Below are 20157 nucleotides of genomic sequence, written 5' to 3'. Positions count from 1 at the left end.
CTAGCTGCCTGTTTTTTGTATATAAGATGTTATGGAACACAACAATGCCCATTAGTTTACATATTATCTATGATTACTTTCACATTATAATGGCAGAATTGAGTAGTTAAATAGTTACCACAGAGACCACCTATATGGTACACAAAGCCTAAAATATTTACTATCTGGCCCTTTACAGAAAGTTTGCCAATCTCTGCTATAAACGCACTAGATTATTATCAGCTTCCTGAACATGGCATTCACCTTCACACCAAAGTATCCTTTGTTCAGACTGTTCCTTTGACCTGGAATGTCATTCCTTCTCTGATGATCCTCATACTACAAAGCCCAGCTCAAGCTCCAACCATAGTCCTGATCAGAATAAATGGTCTCTTCCTCTGCATGCAATTTATATATGGCATGTAATTTTGCTTTGTATCTAAATTATTTACATATCTATTTTATGTCTACAAGACTAGCTCCTTGAAGGCAAGGACAAATATGCCCTGTACATCATAAAGGCTCAATAAAGATTCAAGGAACTGAGGTGAGACTCAGAGAAGTTATGTGCCTGCTCAAGATCACACAGCTAATGAATGATCTGGGAGTCAACCCTTCTAACTCCGAATCCGGAATGCTAAAAACTACATTGGGTTTCCCAGGTACCTACTTCAGTTCGCACTTAATCTAAAGGGCTCTGTGAGTCTACTTGGTAGAAAGTTCTTGGAACAATATTTCAAAATCACGTGAATTGCACACCCAAAGTTCTCTCTTTGGAAGTCCATCAGGATGAGGCAGATCTTTCAGCACCAGTGAAAAAAAGGCCCCAACCTCTTAATCATTGATTGGTAGTGCCAGAAACAGGCTTCATTCCAGGGAGCAATGCACTGCGGGGAATGCCACCAACAGCATCCAAGCCACACTCCAATTCTCTTTGGCACAGACATGGCCTGGGATAATGGGAAACTTCTAAACAGTTGGATATTTAGGATCTCATCCTCTTCTCTCTCTTTTTAAATAAACCTTATTTTATAGAACAATTTTAGATTTACAGAAAAATTGCAAAGAAGTACAGAATTCTTAGATACTACACTACTATTTCCCCTACTACTAATATTTTACATTAGTAAAATAAAAAGTATTTGTTACAATTAATGAAGGAATATTGATACATTATCATTAACTAAAAGTCCATACTTTATTTAGATTTCCTTAGTTTTTACCTAATGTCCTTTCATCCTCTTCTCTTAATCTTAGTGAGGCCTGTGCTCTCAGCCAGAGCACAGCATGCAGTGGCATTCAAGGGGGACGCTTGTCCCATACAGACACAGATTTTGAGACGCAGTAGCAGGGAAGGCAGGCAGAAAAGTTTGTTCCCAGGGCTCCTCAGACAACCTTATCAGCCATGGTGGGGGGTAGAACAGGTTCTCAAGGCATTGGCAGAGACATCCAGATGCAGACCCAACTTGTGGGCAGTCAGGAGTCACAAGGTCATTACTATGCGATATAACTGGCTTCCTGCTTACCCATATCTCTGGCCTATCAACCCAGAATCCAGCCAAGGTTTAGACTTGGGGAACTAAGATAACTTATCTAGAAAGCTAAGGGAGTACCTGAGGGTGGGGCCCAAAGATACCATTTTCCTTAACAGTTTTTAATCAGGTTGCTGAGAGACTTTAAAAAGAAATAATGCTTTTATATAGAATTGGCCCTCCCCATCCACTAACCCTGGCTAAGGAGGGCCTACTATACTATGCAATTTTATGTAAGGAATTTGAGCATCCTTTTGATATTTGCACTGGGGTCGTGGAACCAATCCAGCTTTTTTAAACTTTTTAAAACTTTTTTAAAAAGAGCTTTTTGCACTGTTCTCATAGTTTCTCAATTTTATAGGGGAGTGACCTGAGGCCCGGAAAGGTAAAATGACTTGCCCAATACTTCAAAGCTTCTGAGTGGCAGAGCCAAATCTGAGCCCCAAACTAGTGACCTCACTGCAAAACTCACAAGTAGTTTCTCAAAAAGTAAGAAATCTCCCTTCTCTAAAGACTGATGTCTTTCCACTTTTTCTCTGTTTAAACTGAGAGTGTAGAGGTCACAAAACTGTGCAAACTGATAAGGCTACAAAGTCACAGACGCCAGCCCTCATCACTGTTCAGCAATCCTTCCAATTTTTTTTCCTGGCTCCCTCTTTCATAACAGCTGTCTCTCTTCAAGATTCCTACTCTACCAACTGCCCTCCCCCACTCTCAGGAAAAGGAATATTCTCTTACCTCATCTTGAAAACTCCCTCCACTTTCTCCCCATCATCTCCCCTTCAAACTTATCTATCTCTGAACTTTTCCTTGCCACTTAACCTCTCGTCCCAGAGGAACTTCCCCTTGCAAGACTAGCGTCCCTACCTGTGCTCTGGTTTCCATCTCACCTGGTCTCTTCTCAGGGATCTGCATCATTACTAGCTCCTCTCTCCAATATCTGGCTATTTTCCATAAGAATTTGCATATACTCAACTCTCAGCCACTACATCTCCCCTTTATCAACAACCCTCTCTCTCTGCCCCAACAAGCTTCCTTTAGAAGATCGGCCTAGGAACTTCCCTGGCAGTCCAATGGTTAGGACTCCGTGTTTCCACTGCAGGGGGCACGGGTTCGATCCCTGGTCAGGGAACTAAGATCCCGCATGCTGCGCAGCGCTGCCAAAAATAATATAAAAAAATAAAAATAAAAAAAGTTCAACCTAATGTCTCCTCTTAACCCATCCATTCATTCTTCAATCTACTGCAATTCAGCTTCAGTTCCAAACCCTGCACAGGAAACAGCTGTTGCCAACACTCGGCCACTCCCTCCCTCTTTTGGCTACTGTAACCCAACACTTTTTGGTTCACTTACATCCCTGGTCATTCCCTTTGTATCTTTATTCATTTAATCAACAAGTATTTCTTGAGAAAATATGTGCCTACTATGAGCTAGGCACTGTTTTGGGGACTGAGCGTACAAAGGTAGACAAAACATGATCCCTTTCCCTAAGGAGCTTACTGTCTTTAAGAAGTATGAACAAGTAAATGGGCAATTCCAATACACAGTGACAAACGCTATGGCAAGGGAGTGCAGAGCATGAAGAACGCTAGACTTTTTCTCAGTCCACTTCCTTAGAATTCCGCCCTGGACCCTCTTCTCTTTTCAACCTATACAACTTCTTACATGGGATGCGAGGGTGACTGCATCCTCTTCTATAAATAAAATTATCACCTGTATGTATGTATTCTGACAATCACCAAAAATCTCTATCTTCTTGTTTGTCTTCTAAACTGCAGACCTGAATGAATGGCCAACTGCCTACTGGACACCTCTACTTGGATACCCCCCAGACATCTCAACAAATATTTCTTTAAAAAACAAAACCCGGAACTTCCCTGGTGGCGCAGTGGTTAAGAATCCACCTGCCAATGCAGGGGACACAGGCTCGAGCCCTGGTCCGGGAAGATCCCACATGCCGCGGAGCAACCAAGCCCGTGCGCCACAACTACTGAGCCTGCGCTCTAGAGCCCGCAAGCCACAACTACTGAGCCCGCGCCTAGAGCCCGTGCTCCGCAGCAGGAGAAGCCACCGCAGTGAGAAGCCCGGGCACCGAACGAAGAGTAGCCCCCGCTCACCGCAACTCAAGAAAGCTGGCGCACAGCAACGAAGACCCAAAGCAGCCAAATAAGTAAATAAATAAATAAAACAAAACCCAAAGTTATCAACTGATACTGCCTTCTACAAACACTCAGCATCAAACTGCCCAAATCAGAAACTTGGGATCCTTGTCTTCTTCCTTACTTCTCCATTCATGAGTTTAATTTCTGTCACAGAGTGATAGTTCCAAGGTATAAATCTGATGATGTCACTAACCTGCATACAACTTGAATGATTCACAAGTGCCCTCAGAATAAAGTCCAACTTCCTTAGGGTGTTATGCCCAGCCCTTCATGATCTGGTCCCCATTTACTTCTCCAGCCTCATCACTTGCAACCTTTCTCTCACCCCTGCTCTCTACCTTCTAACACTGTGCCCTCAAATCTATGCCTCCACCATTCTGTACATACACCTGCCGTTTTTCAAACGTGCTGTCCTCTCTCTTACCTCTCAACTTGCTCTTATTTTTGCCCTTCCTGGGCCTGGCTAATAACTCCTGTTCATCAGGTCCTAACTGAGACGGCACCTCCTTGCCTGACTCCTCAGGCTGGGCGGGTGTTTCTTCTCTGTGCTCCCAGAACACTCTGAGCTGTCCTTCCTCCCAGCCTGATAGTGGAGAGCAATTCTTTGTCAATGTCTACCTGCTCCTCCAGACTGAGAGGAAGGTGACAAGTGCTTTGGTCTTCCCATGGCCCCAGCCCCTAAATGCTACCTAGAACAGAGGAAGTTGCTGCTCCACAGATCTCTGTTCAATGAAAAAGTTTGTTGTAACAAGTTGCATCCTTCTCCTTCCAACCTCAGGGGTCCCATTTCCCAGCAGCAACTGCAGGGCCTGCTAGGAGATGGGGAGGGATGCTGGTGAGCTCTGATGGCCTCTCACCAGAACAGATGAGGAAGGAAAGGGGCAGTGAGAGACCTTCGGATTCTCAGCAGTAACATGTAACCCTGAAACCTTCTCCACCAGATTCTGCCTCCCCCCTCGGACTCAGCCTCCCCTCTGGGAGGCCGCCGCAAACTCCACATCAGACTTCATAAGTCCCCTCCAAAGTGACCTCAGGTTTCCCCAGGCGACCCTCTCAGCCTCGACCTCCTTCCCCTCAGCCTCCTCCCTCAGGCTCCACCTCCTTTCCTCTTAGCCTCCTCCCTCAGCCCCGACCACCTTTTTTCAGCCTCCGCCCTCAGCCTCGACCTCCTCTCAGCCTCCTTCTCTCAGCCTCCTCCCTCAGTCTTTCCCCAACGCCTCAGCGTCCCCCCCTCAGATCTCCTCGGCTCCCTCTCCCAGATCCCGCCTAGCCCGGCCCCGCCCCCGCCCCCGGCGCGAGGACTGTACTCACCGTCGTAGTAGTAACAGACTTTCCTTCTGGTGCCCTGAGTCTGCGCCATCTTGCTCGCCTCCCGTCCCTCCCGTCAGTCTGTCCGTCCACCCTCCCGCCCGCCGCCGGCTCCGCTCAGCGTCCGACCCAACAGAGAGGGGGCGGGCCTCCAGCGCGTTCCGCCCGTCCCCGCCCGGGCTCACCTATAGCCGCGCAGCCCGGGCACCGCTCCAGCCAATCAGAGGCGGCGGGACGGCCCGGAACTCGGCGGGGGGCAAGGGCAGCCCGGCGAGGCCTCGGAGGGCCCCTTGGGCCTGTACCAAGGTCCGCGACAGGGGGTGGGGCTGCCCTAGGACCGTACCATTCGTCCCGGGGGAAGAAAGCCGGACTGCAAACTTCGCTGTCCCATTCGGCTTTGGGAGAGTGCTTGGAGATCAGAGACCAACTTTGTCATTTGACAGAGGCCTACGGTGGAAAGTGACTTGCGCAAGGTCACTCAGCTGAGTTTGGAGCAGGAGAAATAAATTGACAAAGGACAGGAAACTGCTGTAGGCCAAACGCTGTGCAATAGCTTTACCGACATTATCTCAGTCATCTCCGTTATTCTTCACGACGGCTTTGGAGGGGGGCTTTTTTTTTTTTTTTTTTTTTTTTTAATTTATTTATTTATGGCTGTGTTGGATCTTCGTTTCCGTGCGAGGGCTTTCTCCAGTTGCGGCAAGTGGAGGCCACTCTTCACCGCGGTGCGCGGGCCTCTCACTATCGCGGCCTCTCTTGTTGCGGAGCACAGGCTCCAGACGCGCAGGCTCAGTAATTGTGGCTCACGGGCCCAGTTGCTCCGCGGCATGTGGGATCTTCCCAGACCAGGGCCCGAACCCGTGTCCCCTGCATTGGCAGGCGGATTCTCAACCACTGCGCCACCAGGGAAGCCCGTGGAGGGGGGCTTTTTATCACCATTTAACAAAGATAACGAAGTTCGGAACTTTGTGGCTTCCTCAGAGTCACACAGTAATTACGTTCAATTTTCAATCGTAATTTTTTGAATGCCTACTATGCACCAGAGGCACATTAAAAAAGTGGCAGGGGGCTTCCCTGGTGGCGCAGTGGTTGAGAATCCGCCTGCGAATGCAGGACACACGGGTTCGAGCCCTGGTCTGGGAAGATCCCACATGCCGCGGAGCAACTGGGCCCGTGAGCCACAACTACTGAGCCTGCGCGTTCGGAGCCTGTGCTCCACAACAAGAGAGGCCGCGATATTGAGAGGCCCGCGCATCGCGATGAAGAGTTGCCCCCGCTTGCCGCAACTAGAGAAAGCCCTCGCACAGAAACGAAGACCCAACACAGCCAAAAATAATAAAAAAACATAAAAATAAATTTTTTAAAAAAAGTGGCAGAACCCAGCCTTTCTTACTCCAAAGCCTACGTCCCTGATGCAGTCACCTAGGAGAACTGAGTGCCTTTAGATGGGACGAAACTGATTGTCCCCTTATACTGGGAGCAGAGTTTCTCAGGATACTGAAGCTATTGATATTTTGGATAATTCTTTGTTGTAGGGGACCGTCCTGTGCACTGTAGGATTTTTTTTTTTTTTTTTTTTTTTTACTGTAGGATTTTTAACAGCATCCTTGGCCTCTACTTATTAGATGCCAGTAGTACCCTGCCCCCACCCCCAGCTGTGACAACAGAAATTGTCCTCAGACGTGGCAAAATGTCTCCAGGGCAAGGGGGAGGGGATTGGAGGGAGTGTAAAAGTGCCCCCCACCCTACCGTTGAGAACCACTGCACTAGATCAGTCATCAACTAATCATTATTGAAAGCTACAGATTGAAAAGCACTGTGATGGGCTATTAAAATAACAACTACAACAATATTAATATTTAGTGAGTGCTTACTATGTGCCAAGTAAGTTACTCATGATCCTATAGTCAATAGATACATTTTTTTACGCCCTTTACAGCTTAAAGACTGTTTGGGCACTTGTGTTCCTCACCTGGGAACTGCATTTGGGCCACTAATTACAAACGTAACAGACCTAAGACTGGGCACTTCTATTATAGAAGCAGCAAAAGACCAGGGAATAAACCCTATTCCCAGTTCTGTGTTGCTGCTTCCTAGCCAGGAACATTTCTGGGCCCCCATTTCCCTCTTAGTAAAATGGAGAGTGTAAGAAAACAAAGTTCACCAACTCTGTGGCTGCAGCAGTGTCCAAAGGAGGAGGAGGGTGGGGATCAGATGAGGTCATGGGTGTGGCAGCGTTTTATAAAATGCAGAACAGGAATCACAAACTCAGACGCCTGCAGAGGTCACGCAGGTGATGTAAATGAGTGGATTTATATTTATATTGGTTCGATTCAAGTACTTTGCTTGTTTTTAATATTGCATTCTTTTTCACTTTCTAAAGAAATATGTCCTTCTCCCCATCTTTCTTCAAACACACTGCCATCTTCAGGGATCTTTAATTTTCCCACTTCTTAATGGAAATATGGGTGCAAAAATTTTTTCATTTTCCTCTTTTTATAAAAACAACAGCCCGAACATGATGATAAGTAACCACTAACACTCAGGTTCATTGTCTGGGAGCAATAGAGTGCAAAGGGGACTCTGGCAATGGGAGAGCTCATACCCCACCTGAAGGCATTGGCCACTTACTCAGCTCCATGAGGACAGGTAAGCCCAAAAGAGCCAAATCTTCCTATTTTTTTCAAGAGAAGGCAGAAATCTGGAGTTTTATGCAAAACTACCCCAGTTTTATAAACTGACTGCTAACTCAGTCTACTTTCAAGACAGCAGTAAGAGCCATCCTTTTAAAATGTAAGTCAGATCATGTCATGGCTCGGCACCCTGCAAAGGCTCCTCAAAATGGCTCCTGCAAAGGCCACACTGCCCCAGGCCCCATAGGATGTATCCCCCTCCCTCAGGCTACCTTTACCTCTCAGAGCTTGCCAGGCGAGCTTCTGCCTCAGGCTGTTCCCTCTGCCTGACTGCTCATCCTGCATACCACGTGGCTCACTCCCTCACCTTCAAATCTTTGCTCAAAATTCACCTGCTCAATGAGACCTTCCCAGACCACTCTCTTTAAAACTACAAACCTCCCCCAAACATGACATTCCTAATTCCTCTTACCTTGCTCTTTTTTCCCTTTAGCACTATCACCTTGTAGCATACCATACCATTTACTTCTTTGTGATGCTTATTGTCTATCTTCCTTTACGGAGTGTAAGCTCCAGAGATTTTATCTACTGCATATCCTATGAGCCCAGAATCATGCCTAGCACACAGTTCAATAAATATTTGTTAAGTGAGTGAATAAACTCAATGTTTAAAAACACCTTGAAGGTGAATCAGAACATATCTAAGGTCAAATATAGTCCTTGAATCAGTAGCTCTCAAAAATGCTGTTGCATTTATATAATGGGAGGGGGGAGTGTCTTGGGACACATCTACTCTCTAGGAGGTTCTGGGTAGGGGTTGCCCATAATCCTTTGGGGTGGGCGTTTGAAGGGGTTCAAAGAACCCATACAGCAAAGTATAGGGACCTCCTCTTGGCCCCCAACATCAGCAGGGCTGGAAAAAGTTCAGACACCCCTTCATCCCATCTTTCACCCCAATTCAGGGTGCCCCAGTTTCCATCTTCTGAACGCTCACTCCCCACTCCCAAGGAAAAGGAGATTGGAGTGGGGAGCAGAAAGATGTGCAATCTTCACCAACAGACATTTATTGAGCTCCTTATGGGTGCCAGGCACCAAAGAGGAGCGCACAGAGGTATTAGATAAGGTCCCAGCCCTCAAGGAGCTTCTTGATGACCAGGGGAAAGGAAAAAGGGGTGGGGAGAAGCTGGTGTCAATCACAGGCCTCTCTCCCCTCTTTGGTGGTCTCAGAAGTGGGCGGGCCCAGAAGGGGACAACTTGGACAAGTGTCCAAGACATATATGCACAGGCCACACATGTACAAGACACATGTGCAGAGCCCACCCAACTACAGAACCCGTGTACAGGACAGGAGAAGTGTATGTGTCGCATGTGGGTGGGATTCACATGCAGAGTCCATATGTGCATAGGCCACATGGGTGTAACACAGGAACTGCATCTCCCCGAGCCAGGTTGGCTAGGTAGGGGGAGGGCTCCAAGCCCCAGCCAGCTAGGCTCCTCAGGGCTGCGGCTGGTACTGGCCCTCTGTGGCTGTGAAGAAGTCCTCCAGCACGCTGCGCAGGTAGTCAAAGGTGGGCCGGTCCTCCGGGAGCTCCTTCCAGCACAGCATCATAAGGTGGTACAACTCATCTGGACAGTTGTCAGGTCGTACCATGCGGTAGCCTTGCTCCAGGTTCTGAATCACCTCAGGATTGGTCATCCCTAGAGGTTGATGGGAGAACTGACATCAAGCCTCCAGGCTTTGGAAGCCCACAGGCAGGGGTGATGGTCAAGATATTTGACAACTGGTATGGTGTGAACACCAATCCAAAGGGATCTTGGTCTTCATCAATGGTAAGGTATTCATCTCGCGGTACCTGCTAAATGTCAGTCGTGCCACTTGTAGTGTCTGCTATGGCTTAAACACTCAATAACGCACACATGTGGCTGTGAGACTTTGGGTGAGCCATGGCACCTCTCTGAGCCTCAGTTTCCTCATCTGGAAAATGGGATAACAGTAGCTCCTACCTCATAGAGGTGTTATCAGGATTGAAAGAGAAAGTGTATATATAGCATTGAGGATGCTGCCTGGAAGAGGAGATGCAGCATAAAGAGTACCTGTAATGATGATTATTTGGTAGGGAAGGATGGAGTGGTCAGGGCCCAGGGCAGGATGGGGGCCCACAGCCAGGACAATGGGGAGGCTTCTCCAGCTTTGAGAACAGGCACACGAGATGCTGCATCAGGAATCCAGATGGACCCTGGACCGCAGCAAGGCAGACCCTGCATGGGGCAGAGAAGATTCACTAGGCCCCTCCATGACCCAGATGAAATCATCTTTGGGCCACTTCCCTCCCTTGGTGCTGATCCTGGCCCCCATAGTAGGCTCTTTGCATGTAGACCCCAAGAGGAGCTGCTCTGGAGAACTGCATGGGCACAGCAGAAATATAGCTTCCTGTTTCTAAATTACCCGTATGGCCTCTGGTTTCTCCTTCATTCTCCTGAGAAGAGACTGTGACAGGCAGTCCCCAGAGCCTAACCCCTAGAGGGTCCTAGCAAAACAGAAGTTTTACTCCTACAAAGCTTCAGACTGGACCCTAGTCAATAGAGACCTCTCTTCCCCAGGCCTTTCCCCTGGGGGGCCTCTAGCTATGTGTCACTCAGATTTCAAAATCAGGACACTGAAGGACATAGGCCAGGGAACAAGGGTACAAACCTATTGGCTACACCCAGCCTAAATACAGCCCACAGCCCACAGACCTACTTTGGCTTCGCCCCTTATAGTGTTTTTTTTGTTTGTGTGTGTGTGTGTGTGTGTGTGTGTGTGTGTGTATTATTATTATTATTATTATTTTTGGCATGCGGGGTCTTAGTTCCCCAACCAGGGATCGAACCCATGCCCCCTGCATTGGGAGCATGGAATCTTAACTGCTGGACCACCAGGGATGTCCCCCCTTTTGGCATTTTTAAACAATCTGAATCATCACCAATATTTGGAAATGGGAAAATTTTCCTAAAACTCCAAGTTTTGGCTTCTCTTGAAAAAACAAAGATCTGTTTTTTGGGCCCCCATGTCTTAATAGCAACCATCTGCTAGAGCAGATGCAAGTTCACCCAGGTCCCCATTACTCCCCATAGTTTCCCTGACCCTGAAGCCATGTGTCAGTTGCCATTTATCATCATGCTTTCACTGCCTTTATTCTTCTAATAGAAAAATTCTCTAAGGGAGCAGTGTGAGCTCTTGGCAGGACAACGAGTGTGTTTCTAGCCCCGGCGCTGCCGCTGGACTCTGTGATGGGGCAAGTCCAGGGCAGGGAAGGCCTGCATACCCTCACCTGATTCTAAGGTGTCTTTACCTTCCCAGGAGCAAAGTTCTGTGCACACTGATGGGGATGTGGGAAGCTTCTGCAAGTCCGACCACTGTGCTCCATGACCTCCTTACCCTGTCTTTGTATTCTATTTCCTTTCCCCAGAGTTTCCTAGCAAGTTCCTTCCAAAAAAAATTTCATTCCTGTCTTGGCTGAATTCAAGAGTAAAGGACTGTCCAGGAGATAGAGGGAGGAATGGGAGAGGGTGGGAATTAGCTGTTTACACATCTCTCTCACTCTACATGGAAGGCTTCAGAGGGACGGGAAGTCAGTGTTTAGTGAACACCTACTATGAGTCAAGCTCTTTCACAAATAATCTTGTTTCTCATATCATGAAACTGAGGCTCAGAGAGGTAAAGTCACCTGCCCAAGTCACTTGCCCATAGTGATTAATAATAAAACCTAACACTCTTGAGTGCTTCGTATGGGTCAGGTACTGTTCTAACCTCACGTTTTACAACTGGAGAAAAAAGGAATGATCTGATCAAAGCCAAACAGAAAGCATCAGTGGCAGACCTGGTAATAAGAAGCAGGCCTCTTGCCTCCCAGGCCAGATCCTCTTCTACATATTAGGCTGCCTGTGTTAGAACTAAAGAAAAGAGCTGGGATTGTTGAGGGAAGAGAGATCCAGAGACAGAGATGGAAGCCAGGCCTGGGAGATGTGCACCTAATTGGGGATGTAAGAGTGCCACCCCTGAGATGATGGAGGAGAAACAGCTAGAGAGTTTCAGATTCTTAGCCTGGGAAGAAGTAAGTGGAAAGACATGAATTTGCTGCCCTTCCCCATCACCCTTTCAGCTCCTGCCCTTGACCCTGACCTGGGTAAGGGATGCGGCCATGAGTGACAATCTCCGTCAGCAGGATCCCAAAAGACCACACGTCCGACTTGATGGTGAATGTCCCATAGTTAATGGCTTCTGGTGCTGTCCACTTAATGGGAAACTTGGCCCCTGGAGGGAGGAAGTGAGGTCACCTGGGTCTGCTTGGCCAGACCCTGCAGGCCCCAGACTTCCCTCATATCCCATACCTACCCTCCCTGGCTGTGTACTCATTGTCCTCAATGAGGCGTGCTAGGCCAAAGTCTGCGATCTTGCAGCTCAGGGTGTCAGACACCAGGATGTTGGCGGCCCTCAAGTCACGGTGGATGTAATTCCGCTCTTCAATGAATGCCATGCCCTCTGCAATCTGCAGGCCAGGTACAGGTCAGCAGTCCTGGGCCAGACATCCTTATCCCACTGCCCTGTGCCCATGCCCAGCCCCTCCCCAGTCTCCTTACTTGGGCTGCCATGTCCAAGAGTTTGTTGATGGTCAGCTTGATGCCTGCGGAGGTCTTGAGAAAATCCACCAGGCTCCCTGTGGGCAGAAGCCAGAGTTGCTGACCCAAGCTGCCCCAGGGGAAAGCCCCCAGACCCTTCTCCCCTAACTGGGAGTCTAGAAGCAGTGTCTGATGTGTGGAAAGGAAGAGTAAAAGCTGAAACAGGAGGAGTGTGTGTTCAGAGTGAGGATGCCCGGGTTGTGTGATGCCCTTTTCCCGGGGACTAGGGGGCTACTTGCAGGGGTCTGCAAGCTTCTTGTCACCAGTGGGGTGGAGCCCAAACTCTTCAGCCAGTCATCCAAAGCCCTGCATGGTCCACATCTGTAGTTTCTTCTCTTCCCTCCACTCCTGCCTCTTTTACTCCACCCATCCTAGACAATTGAGAGATTTTCCACATAGACCCCTGGGTTCTCACCCCAAGGTCTCTTTGTCCCATGTCTCATGCTAAAAATTCTTTTTGTTCATGGCCCAGCTAGACAATTCCTCTAGAAAACCTCTCTAGATCCTACCAAGCATAATAAATTACATCATCATTTACCTTCCCCATGGTATACTGGAACTTTCCTATGGCACAAACTCTGGTTTTCCTAGTATGCATAACTGATAGCAGCAATCAATCAATGTTCCCAGCCCACAGTAAGCAGCAATAAATGTATGCTGAATGTAGTAAATGGAATATGGAAAGAGGTGTCCTGGAGGACTGAGAGACCACCTTTCTGGTAGCAGAGGGTAACTAGGAGAAGACCAGGGATGGGAGTGGCTGGAGCAGAGCTAGCGACCACTCGTCCTTCTCAAGAGACTAAAACCCTATATGAAGATGACAACAACTTGAGTGTCTCCACTATGAGTGCTGAATTAGTCACTGAAGGCAAAGACCTCACCCAGAGGCAGCAAATATGTGGACATAAACTGCTATTCCTTCATTGTATCCATGGCAGATGTTGCTAATCAATCCCAGTGCTCACTTCCAAGGAACCTCAGAATCCTTCTCAACACAGAACTCCAAGCAACTACCAATTGAAGGTGGTCCTCTATTTGCCATTTCCAGAATCCATTAGCCAATTAACAGCTTTTTTCCCTTCCTGAAAGAGGGACAGATCTTATACTCCCCAAGAATCAGAGCCAGATAACAACAAACTTACTAAGCTGTTACTATATGGCAGGCCCTGTTCTAACTGCTCTATATGCATTAACTTTCATCCTCACAAAAACCCTATAAGGGGACTTCCCTGTGGTTAAGAATCCGCCTGCCAATGCAGGGGACACAGGTTCGAGCCCTGGTCTGGGAAGATCCCACATGCTGCAGAGCAACTAAGCCCATGTGTCACAACTACTGAGCCTGCACTCTAGAGCCCGTGAGCCACAACTACTGAAGCCTGTGTGCCACAGCTACTGAAGCCCACGCGCCTAGAGCCCATGCTCCGCAACAAGAGAAGCCACTGCAATGAGAAGCCCACGCGCCACAACGAAGAGTAGCCCCCGCTCGCCGCAAGTAGAGAAAGCCCGCAAGCAGCAACAACGACCCAACACAGCCAAAAATAAATTAAAAAAAAAAAAAGACCCTGTAAGAAAGTTGCTATTGCATTATTATCACCATTTTACAGATGAGGAAACCATGGCAGAGGGAAGTGAAGTGACCAAGCCCAAGGCCACACAGTCCTGAAGCCAGGATTCTAACCCAGGCAGTCAGACTCTAGAGCCCTTAATGACTACTCTTATTTCTGGATAAGCCTGTTTAGATTTCTGCTGTTATTCTTGGGGGAACTGAGCATCAGAGGTGGCACAGGGACTTGGCCCAAAGCTGGGCCTAGAAATTCCTATTTACCTTCCTGGGTCTCTCAATCTGTCCGACAGTGGACCGAGGGAGGGGGAGGGGCTCACCCAGAACTGAAAAAGAGGGCTTTGGAGCACTCCCAAGGCTCAGGGGCAGAAGGGAGAGAGATGGGGCCAGGGACCTACTCATCTCCTGAGATCAAGCATCCTTAGATCAAGGTGGGGTTTGAAGAAGGCAAATAGGACTGACTGCAGGTTAGAGAAGAAGGGGGGTGGGGGGGGGGGTGAATGCTCTTCCAGAGCCTGCCACCTCAAGCTGGGCTCCCAGACAGGGCTCGAACAACACACCCTCTTCTCCACACGCCCTACAGTCGCCCCTGGAAGTGAGTCTTTGGGGGCTCAGGAAAATTCCTCTAAATAACCTCAGTGCTGAGCCAGGCCTATCTCCTCCGCCCTCCAGCAGGGGCAGAGGAGACGGCAGTGCCCCCCAGCGGCCGCGCACGGCGGCGGCGCCCACCATTCTCCATGTATTCCGTGATGATATAGATGGGCTCCTGGGTGACCACCGCGTAGAGCCGGACAAGCCGCTGGTGTTGCAGCTGCTTCATGAGGTTGGCCTCGGCCAGGAAGGCATCGGGGGACATGCTGCCCTGCTTCAGGCTCTTCACTGCCACCTTCGTGTGCCCGTTGTAGTACCCTGGGGCAGGGAGGGGTTGGGGGAGTCACTCGGAGCCCATGCCCCCAGAGCCAGGCAGCTGCCCCGAAACAGGGCACTGTCGTGGGACTCTCACGACCTCCGTAGACGCCTCTCCTCCCCGCAGTGCTGGAGGGCCTCACTCACCCATCCACACCTCTCCGAACTGGCCAGCCCCCAGACGCTCCACCAGCTTCAGCGTCTCCCTGGGAACCTCCCACTCATCCTCCCACCACGGCTTCTGGGGCTTCTGGGTCTGGCAGGGGCGGCTCAACCTCGTGCACAGCCCGTCCGAAGAATCTGTGAGGACAAGGGAGGAGGGTAAGGCTGTCAATAAGGCGGGACTGGGGGTGGGGGCCCACGGGTGGGGGCCCACCCAGTCCCCACCTGGGGAAATGGACGGGCAGGGGAGGTGTGTGGAGCTGTCACCTGATCCCTGGGGCTCCAAGGTACCGCACCTCACCCGCTGCGGGGTAATGAAGGAGCATACTGAGAGATGGGTGGAGGGTACCCCGAGAGGAACTGGGGGAGGCAGGCTGATAGGGCACACGGTCTAACCCTAACCCTGCCGTGCTCACTCATGTAATGGCGGACCAGCTCATGCAAGCCAGGAAAAGTGATGCGGGGGGAGATGTAGAAGCCGCCTTTGTCCAGGTTACGGATCTTGTAATGTTTCACCACTTCTCCCTGGGTCTGGTCGAAGTCCCGGATGGACAGTGAAAACGATCCTGAAAAAAAGAAAGGATGAAGGAACGCAAAAGAGGGGAGCGGTGGCCTCCAGCGAATCGCACCTCCGCCGACGCGCCCCCCCCACCCCCCCCCCCCCCACATTCCACACCAACCCCGCGGGCTCCTCGCGCCCGGACCTCTGCTCGCTGCCCCAGCCCGAGGCCCCGCCCACAGCCCCCCGGCCAGCCCAGCCGCTCACCCGTGGTGCTTTCACTCTCTCGGATCAGGAAGGAGCCGTGCGTGTTCCCGGGCGCCAGGAGCTGCCTCTCCGCGTCCTTGCGGCTCAGGGTCTTGAAGAACCAGCTGCGCAAGGCAGAAGCGAGGGCTTCTTTCGTCTGTTGGTCCGTTCTTCCTCCATCACCCTCCAGCATTCACACACCCCTAGCATCTCTCCTTTGCTCCGAGGTCCCTGGATCTACGCCCAGCAATCCCCCACGACGAGTCCCCACTCACGGTTCGGGCTCCAGGCTGTTCGCTCTGGCCACAAAGTTGAAGGGGATGTAACCTTCCTGGCCCGTGGTCACGGACTGCGCCTTCCACCACTCGCCGTTCCTGCGCGACAGCGGCGGTTAGCACGGTCTGCTCAGCCTTGGACTTGGCTGGAAACCCTCCCTCAGAGCCCCCAGTTAGGCCATGCCACCCCACCCTCCAGCTCAACACTCCGGAGCCTCCCATTTTGTCTTAAGGGCACCCACTGCAAGCCAGATCAGGGGCCACAGGGGGGCTGCAGTACCGGAGATCCCTGCTCCCTCACACTCTACGGCAGGGCAAGGATGGATGGGGTGAAGGGGACACTCACTGCTCCAGGATACGTAGCTGTTCACCCTTCTCGAAGCCCAGGTCTCCATCGTGGGAAGGCTCATAGCTGTGCAGGGCGATAACCAGGTTGTCTGTAAAGACAGGGGGAGTCAGGGAGAACCTGCTTGGAATAGGCTGGGAGCACGAGTTCAGGAGTTACATGGTAGCCCACACGACTGAGGGGGAAGGAGGAAGGACAGGTGGTGAGTAGGTGAGGAGGAGATGGAGGCTGACAGCCAAGGGTCCACAGGACTTATCTTCCAGGCCCTGCTGGTTGAAGTCACCTTGCAGTGGAGAAGCTGGGGGGTTGGAGCCCTCGTAGGTGACCAGTGGATCCCGCACTTCAGAGCCATTCCAGATGGACAGCTGAGGGGTGGGGAATGAGTGGAGTCAGAGAGCTGGAGGCTGGGTCAGACCCTGGCTTGCCTCCCCACTGCCCTGCTCTCCTTCACTTTGGCTTGGCTGGGTCTTATCACTGAATTTACCAACCACTTGCTGCGTGACCTTATGAGAACCCCTTTCCCTCTCCGGGGTTCTTTTCCTTTCTGTTGTAGGGGAGAGGGCTCGCTGTTATTTCAAGGACCTATAGTGGTGGTCCGTTTCTCTCTTCCGGGTTGTACACCCCACCCGACTCCCTCACCAAGCCCCCTGTCTTGCCTCTTACCATGGCCTTGCCATCCAGTGGGATTATGGGGTAATGGCAGTTCTCACATACATCGATGTTTTCCATCCAGTCATCTTCAGGGTTTGAGCTGCAGCTACAGCCCATGGTACCTGGGGGAATGGAGAGGGGAATGAAAGGGCTCCCCCAAGATCTACCCCTGTAACATCAGACATGCTAAGGCCTAGCCCTGGGAACTTCCAGAAGGACCCAAGATTGTCAGCCCCCCAGCCCCCATTCACCAGCCACAGAAAAGCTGGAGTGGGGTCCTAGCTCCCAGTAAAGTCACACATGCCCTCCTGCTGAGGCCTAGGCCCCGCCCTCCCACCTGGGCTGGGCAAACCGCCACAGGCACCTTTGTTAGTCTAGTTGCCCACTTCCTGCCTCTCCCCCCTCCCGCTCTCTCTGCCCATCCCCCAAGTTGGGGGACTACCTACTAGAGATCGCATACACTTCCCCAAGCCCTAGGGAAGACCTAAGTTTTGATCCTCCCCTACCAGAGGGGTGTGTGCGCCCCACCTCCTAATTACAATTCCCCTTTCCAGACGAGGAAGCTGGATAAGAGACCCTTTCTCCCGAATGTCAGCCATCAGGCCTCTGTTGCCCCAAAGCCCCCACACACAAAGTCTCCTTCAGAGGCTTCTTCCTGCTTCTCCCCAGCAGAAAACACTTCAGCGGCCCTCTTGGCCATAACTTTTACTTGTTTGCTTGCTTTAGCAGTGGAAACTTTTTGTCAGATGAAATCAAGCAGAACCTCATAGATAAAGCAGGTAAAAGTGGGGCTGTTCTGCCTGAAGCAGAGTGTGGTGCGACCTCACTCTGAAGCTCCTGGGAGTCCCTGCAGCACCTCCTCCCCCAGGGCTGCTCCTCAGGACCGCTTGGAAACAGTAGTCCTCAGGTAAAGTTTAATTTAATTTACCGTGCATTCAAGAACCTTTAATATCGGAATCAAATCCACCTCCTCAGTCTATTCTGCTACACACACACACACGCACACACACACACACGCACACACACACACACACACACACATTCACACAGCCTGTGTTCTGAGCTAGTCTTCCCAAAAACTTCACGCTCTTTTCTTACAACGTGCCTTTGTTTATGTGGTTCGCCTGCCTTGGAATGCTTTTGCCCATCTGTTGAACTCTAACTCAACCTTCCAGCCTCAACTCAGATATCACCTTCTCTGTGAAGCCTTCCCAATGCCCAATGCTCTTTGCTCCTACAGCATTCCACTTAGACCACAATCATCAACTTAGGCACTGAGTGCCATGATTACGCTAATTTATGTGTCAGTCCCCCTGCCTCTCCTACCCCCTTGATGAGATGGGGGATTTATCAAGAGCAGAAGCTGTGTTTTATTTGTCTGAATGTCCCAGCACCCAGAACTATTCTTGTTAATAAATGTTGACTGGTATGTGGAGGGTTGATGCACAGATTCTCCCATCTACAGAGGTCTTAGAAACCACCAAGTCTAACCTCCGATTTTAGATGAGCAAACAGAGGACCAGAAAGGCCTGCTTAAACTCACACAACTGTTTGGGGCAGAATAAAGCTAGAGTTGCTAATACATGCTGGGACCAAGTAGAAGTGGGGACCAGTGGTGCTTTTTTGGTTAGCAAGACTTAAGGTCCGGGGCTTCCCTGGTGGCTCAGTGGTTAAGAATCCACCTGCCAATGCAGGGGACACTGGTTCGATCCCTGGTCTGGGAAGATCCCACATGCTGTGGAGCAACTAAGCCCGTGCGCCACAACTACTGAGCCCGCGTGCTGCAACTACTGAAGCCTGTGCGCCTAGAGCCTGTGCTCCACAACGAGAGAAGCCACCGCCATGAGAAGCCCGCGCACCACAACGAAGAGTAGCCCCCGCTCGCCGCAACTAAAGAAAGCCCGCACGCAGCAACAAGGACCCAACGCAGCCAAAAATAAATAAATTAATTAAAAAAAAAAAAAGACTTAAGGACCTATGTCAATTATATCTTAATTAAAGAAAGAAAAAAAAGATTCAAGGATGAGCCCCGGAGTTATGTTCAAATTCTGGTTCTGATACTTATTGTGTCTCTTTGCTGAAATCATTCTTACCCAGCCTCACTTTGCCTTTTCTGTCAACTGGGGATCGTCATCCCTTTCTCATAAGCTTAGATGAATGTTGGCTTGATTTAGAGCTGAGAAAGACTTATACCAGTGTCCATTCTGCCCTACCAACCCCTGCTTTGGAGGGTGGGAGAATGGGACTGGTAAATAATCCTCTTGGCTTTAAGCTCACGTTTCTTTTTTTTTTTAATTTAAGTTTTATTTTATATTGGAGTATAGTTGATAAGCTTATTTTTTTTGTTGTTGTTGTTTTTTTTAATTTTTTTAATATTTTTATTTATTTATTTATTTTTATTTTTGGCTGTGTTGGGTCTTCATTTCTGTGCGAGGGCTTTCTCCAGTCGCGGCAAGTGGGGGCCGCTCTTCATCGCGGTGCGTGGGCCTCTCACTATCGTGGCCTTTCTTGTTGCGGAGCACAGGCTCCAGATGCGCAGGCTCAGTAGTTGTGGCTCACGGGCCCAGTTGCTCTGTGGCACGTGGGATCTTCCCAGACCAGGGCTCGAACCCGTGTCCCCTGCATTGGCAGGCAGATTCTCAACCACTGCGCCACCAGGGAAGCCCTAAGCTTATGTTTTTTAAACTGAGATACTTATAACCTTTCATGGGTGCCGGAAGTCACGGGTGTGTACCTCCCAAAGCATGAGTGTTAAACACATAGTTAAACCTTATTCACGTAGTTAAACAGACATAGATCTATTACAAATAGAGGAAAATACAAAATGTACATGGAATTTTAAGCCAAATCAAGAGACTTTCAAGGAAAGGTGTACACGCATATACTCTTCCCCCTACTTTAGGAGTCCTGGGGAGACATTTGAGAAATCTTGCTCGGCTCTGTGGCTGCAAATGGCTTTTTTATTTTTTTTGATTGCTAATTTTATTATGGCTAAGAACTGATCAGCAGCAAAAGCCTCCAGAAAAGAACTGATAACAACCTGGAACCAGCCTAAGATGAGCTGAGCTGTCTAGTAAGGTCCTGAGCAACCCATTGTTTGTGATATTCAAATAGGCCTTGGAAAACCACAGGTTGGTTATATTACACAGAGAACACCAACATCAGATGAGGTGTCAACTTAGATCAGTAAGGTCCCTTTCAGGCTTGACATTCTCAGAGGCTTTGAAAAAGGGTAAGA

General features: G+C 49.8%; 2 protein-coding genes and 1 long non-coding RNA gene across 4 annotated transcripts in view; 1 reads left to right on the top strand and 2 right to left on the bottom strand.

Moving 5' to 3' along the window:
- Window positions 1-5092, bottom strand: part of HDAC1 (histone deacetylase 1) — a 43177-nt gene extending 38085 nt beyond the window's left edge. For both annotated transcript variants that reach the window (XM_059918007.1, XM_059918012.1), the window contains exon 1: window positions 4985-5092. In XM_059918007.1, the coding sequence (XP_059773990.1) occupies window positions 4985-5033 (49 nt within the window). In that variant the 5' untranslated portion in view covers window positions 5034-5092. The remainder of the gene's footprint in view (window positions 1-4984) is intronic.
- Window positions 5093-8662: 3570 nt separating this feature from the next.
- LCK (LCK proto-oncogene, Src family tyrosine kinase) lies at window positions 8663-17215 on the bottom strand. The gene is made up of 12 exons (XM_059917983.1): window positions 16932-17215; window positions 16552-16633; window positions 16269-16359; window positions 15923-16021; window positions 15669-15772; window positions 15319-15468; window positions 14888-15040; window positions 14564-14743; window positions 12235-12311; window positions 11990-12143; window positions 11777-11908; window positions 8663-9312 (listed from the first exon to the last, which is right to left on the bottom strand). Exons 1-12 carry the CDS (start codon window positions 17034-17036, stop codon window positions 9110-9112), a joined length of 1530 nt encoding a protein of 509 aa, XP_059773966.1. The 5' UTR covers window positions 17037-17215; the 3' UTR covers window positions 8663-9109.
- On the top strand, window positions 14939-18845 carry LOC132362874 (uncharacterized). The gene is made up of 3 exons (XR_009502515.1): window positions 14939-15061; window positions 15697-17826; window positions 18614-18845. It is a non-coding gene; the product is annotated as an uncharacterized LOC132362874 (long non-coding RNA).
- The last annotated feature ends 1312 nt before the right edge of the window (window positions 18846-20157 follow it).

This window comes from Balaenoptera ricei, chromosome 1 (genome assembly GCF_028023285.1).
Source record: "Balaenoptera ricei isolate mBalRic1 chromosome 1, mBalRic1.hap2, whole genome shotgun sequence".
Classification (NCBI taxonomy): Eukaryota; Metazoa; Chordata; class Mammalia; order Artiodactyla; family Balaenopteridae; genus Balaenoptera; species Balaenoptera ricei.
This window is presented reverse-complemented; position numbering and strand designations above follow the sequence as displayed.

Bases quoted from the DNA above. Each gene is read 5' to 3' on its own strand.
- LCK (XM_059917983.1), bottom strand. From the start codon at position 17,036: ATGGGCTGTAGCTGCAGCTCAAACCCTGAAGATGACTGGATGGAAAAC. The intron at 15,469-15,668 runs GTGAGCGGCTGG...TCTTTTTTTCAG, and splicing joins AGAGAGTGAAAGCACCACGG to GATCGTTTTCACTGTCCATC. The intron at 12,312-14,563 runs GTGGGCGCCGCC...TTCTGCCCACAG, and splicing joins CACGGAATACATGGAGAATG to GGAGCCTGGTGGATTTTCTC.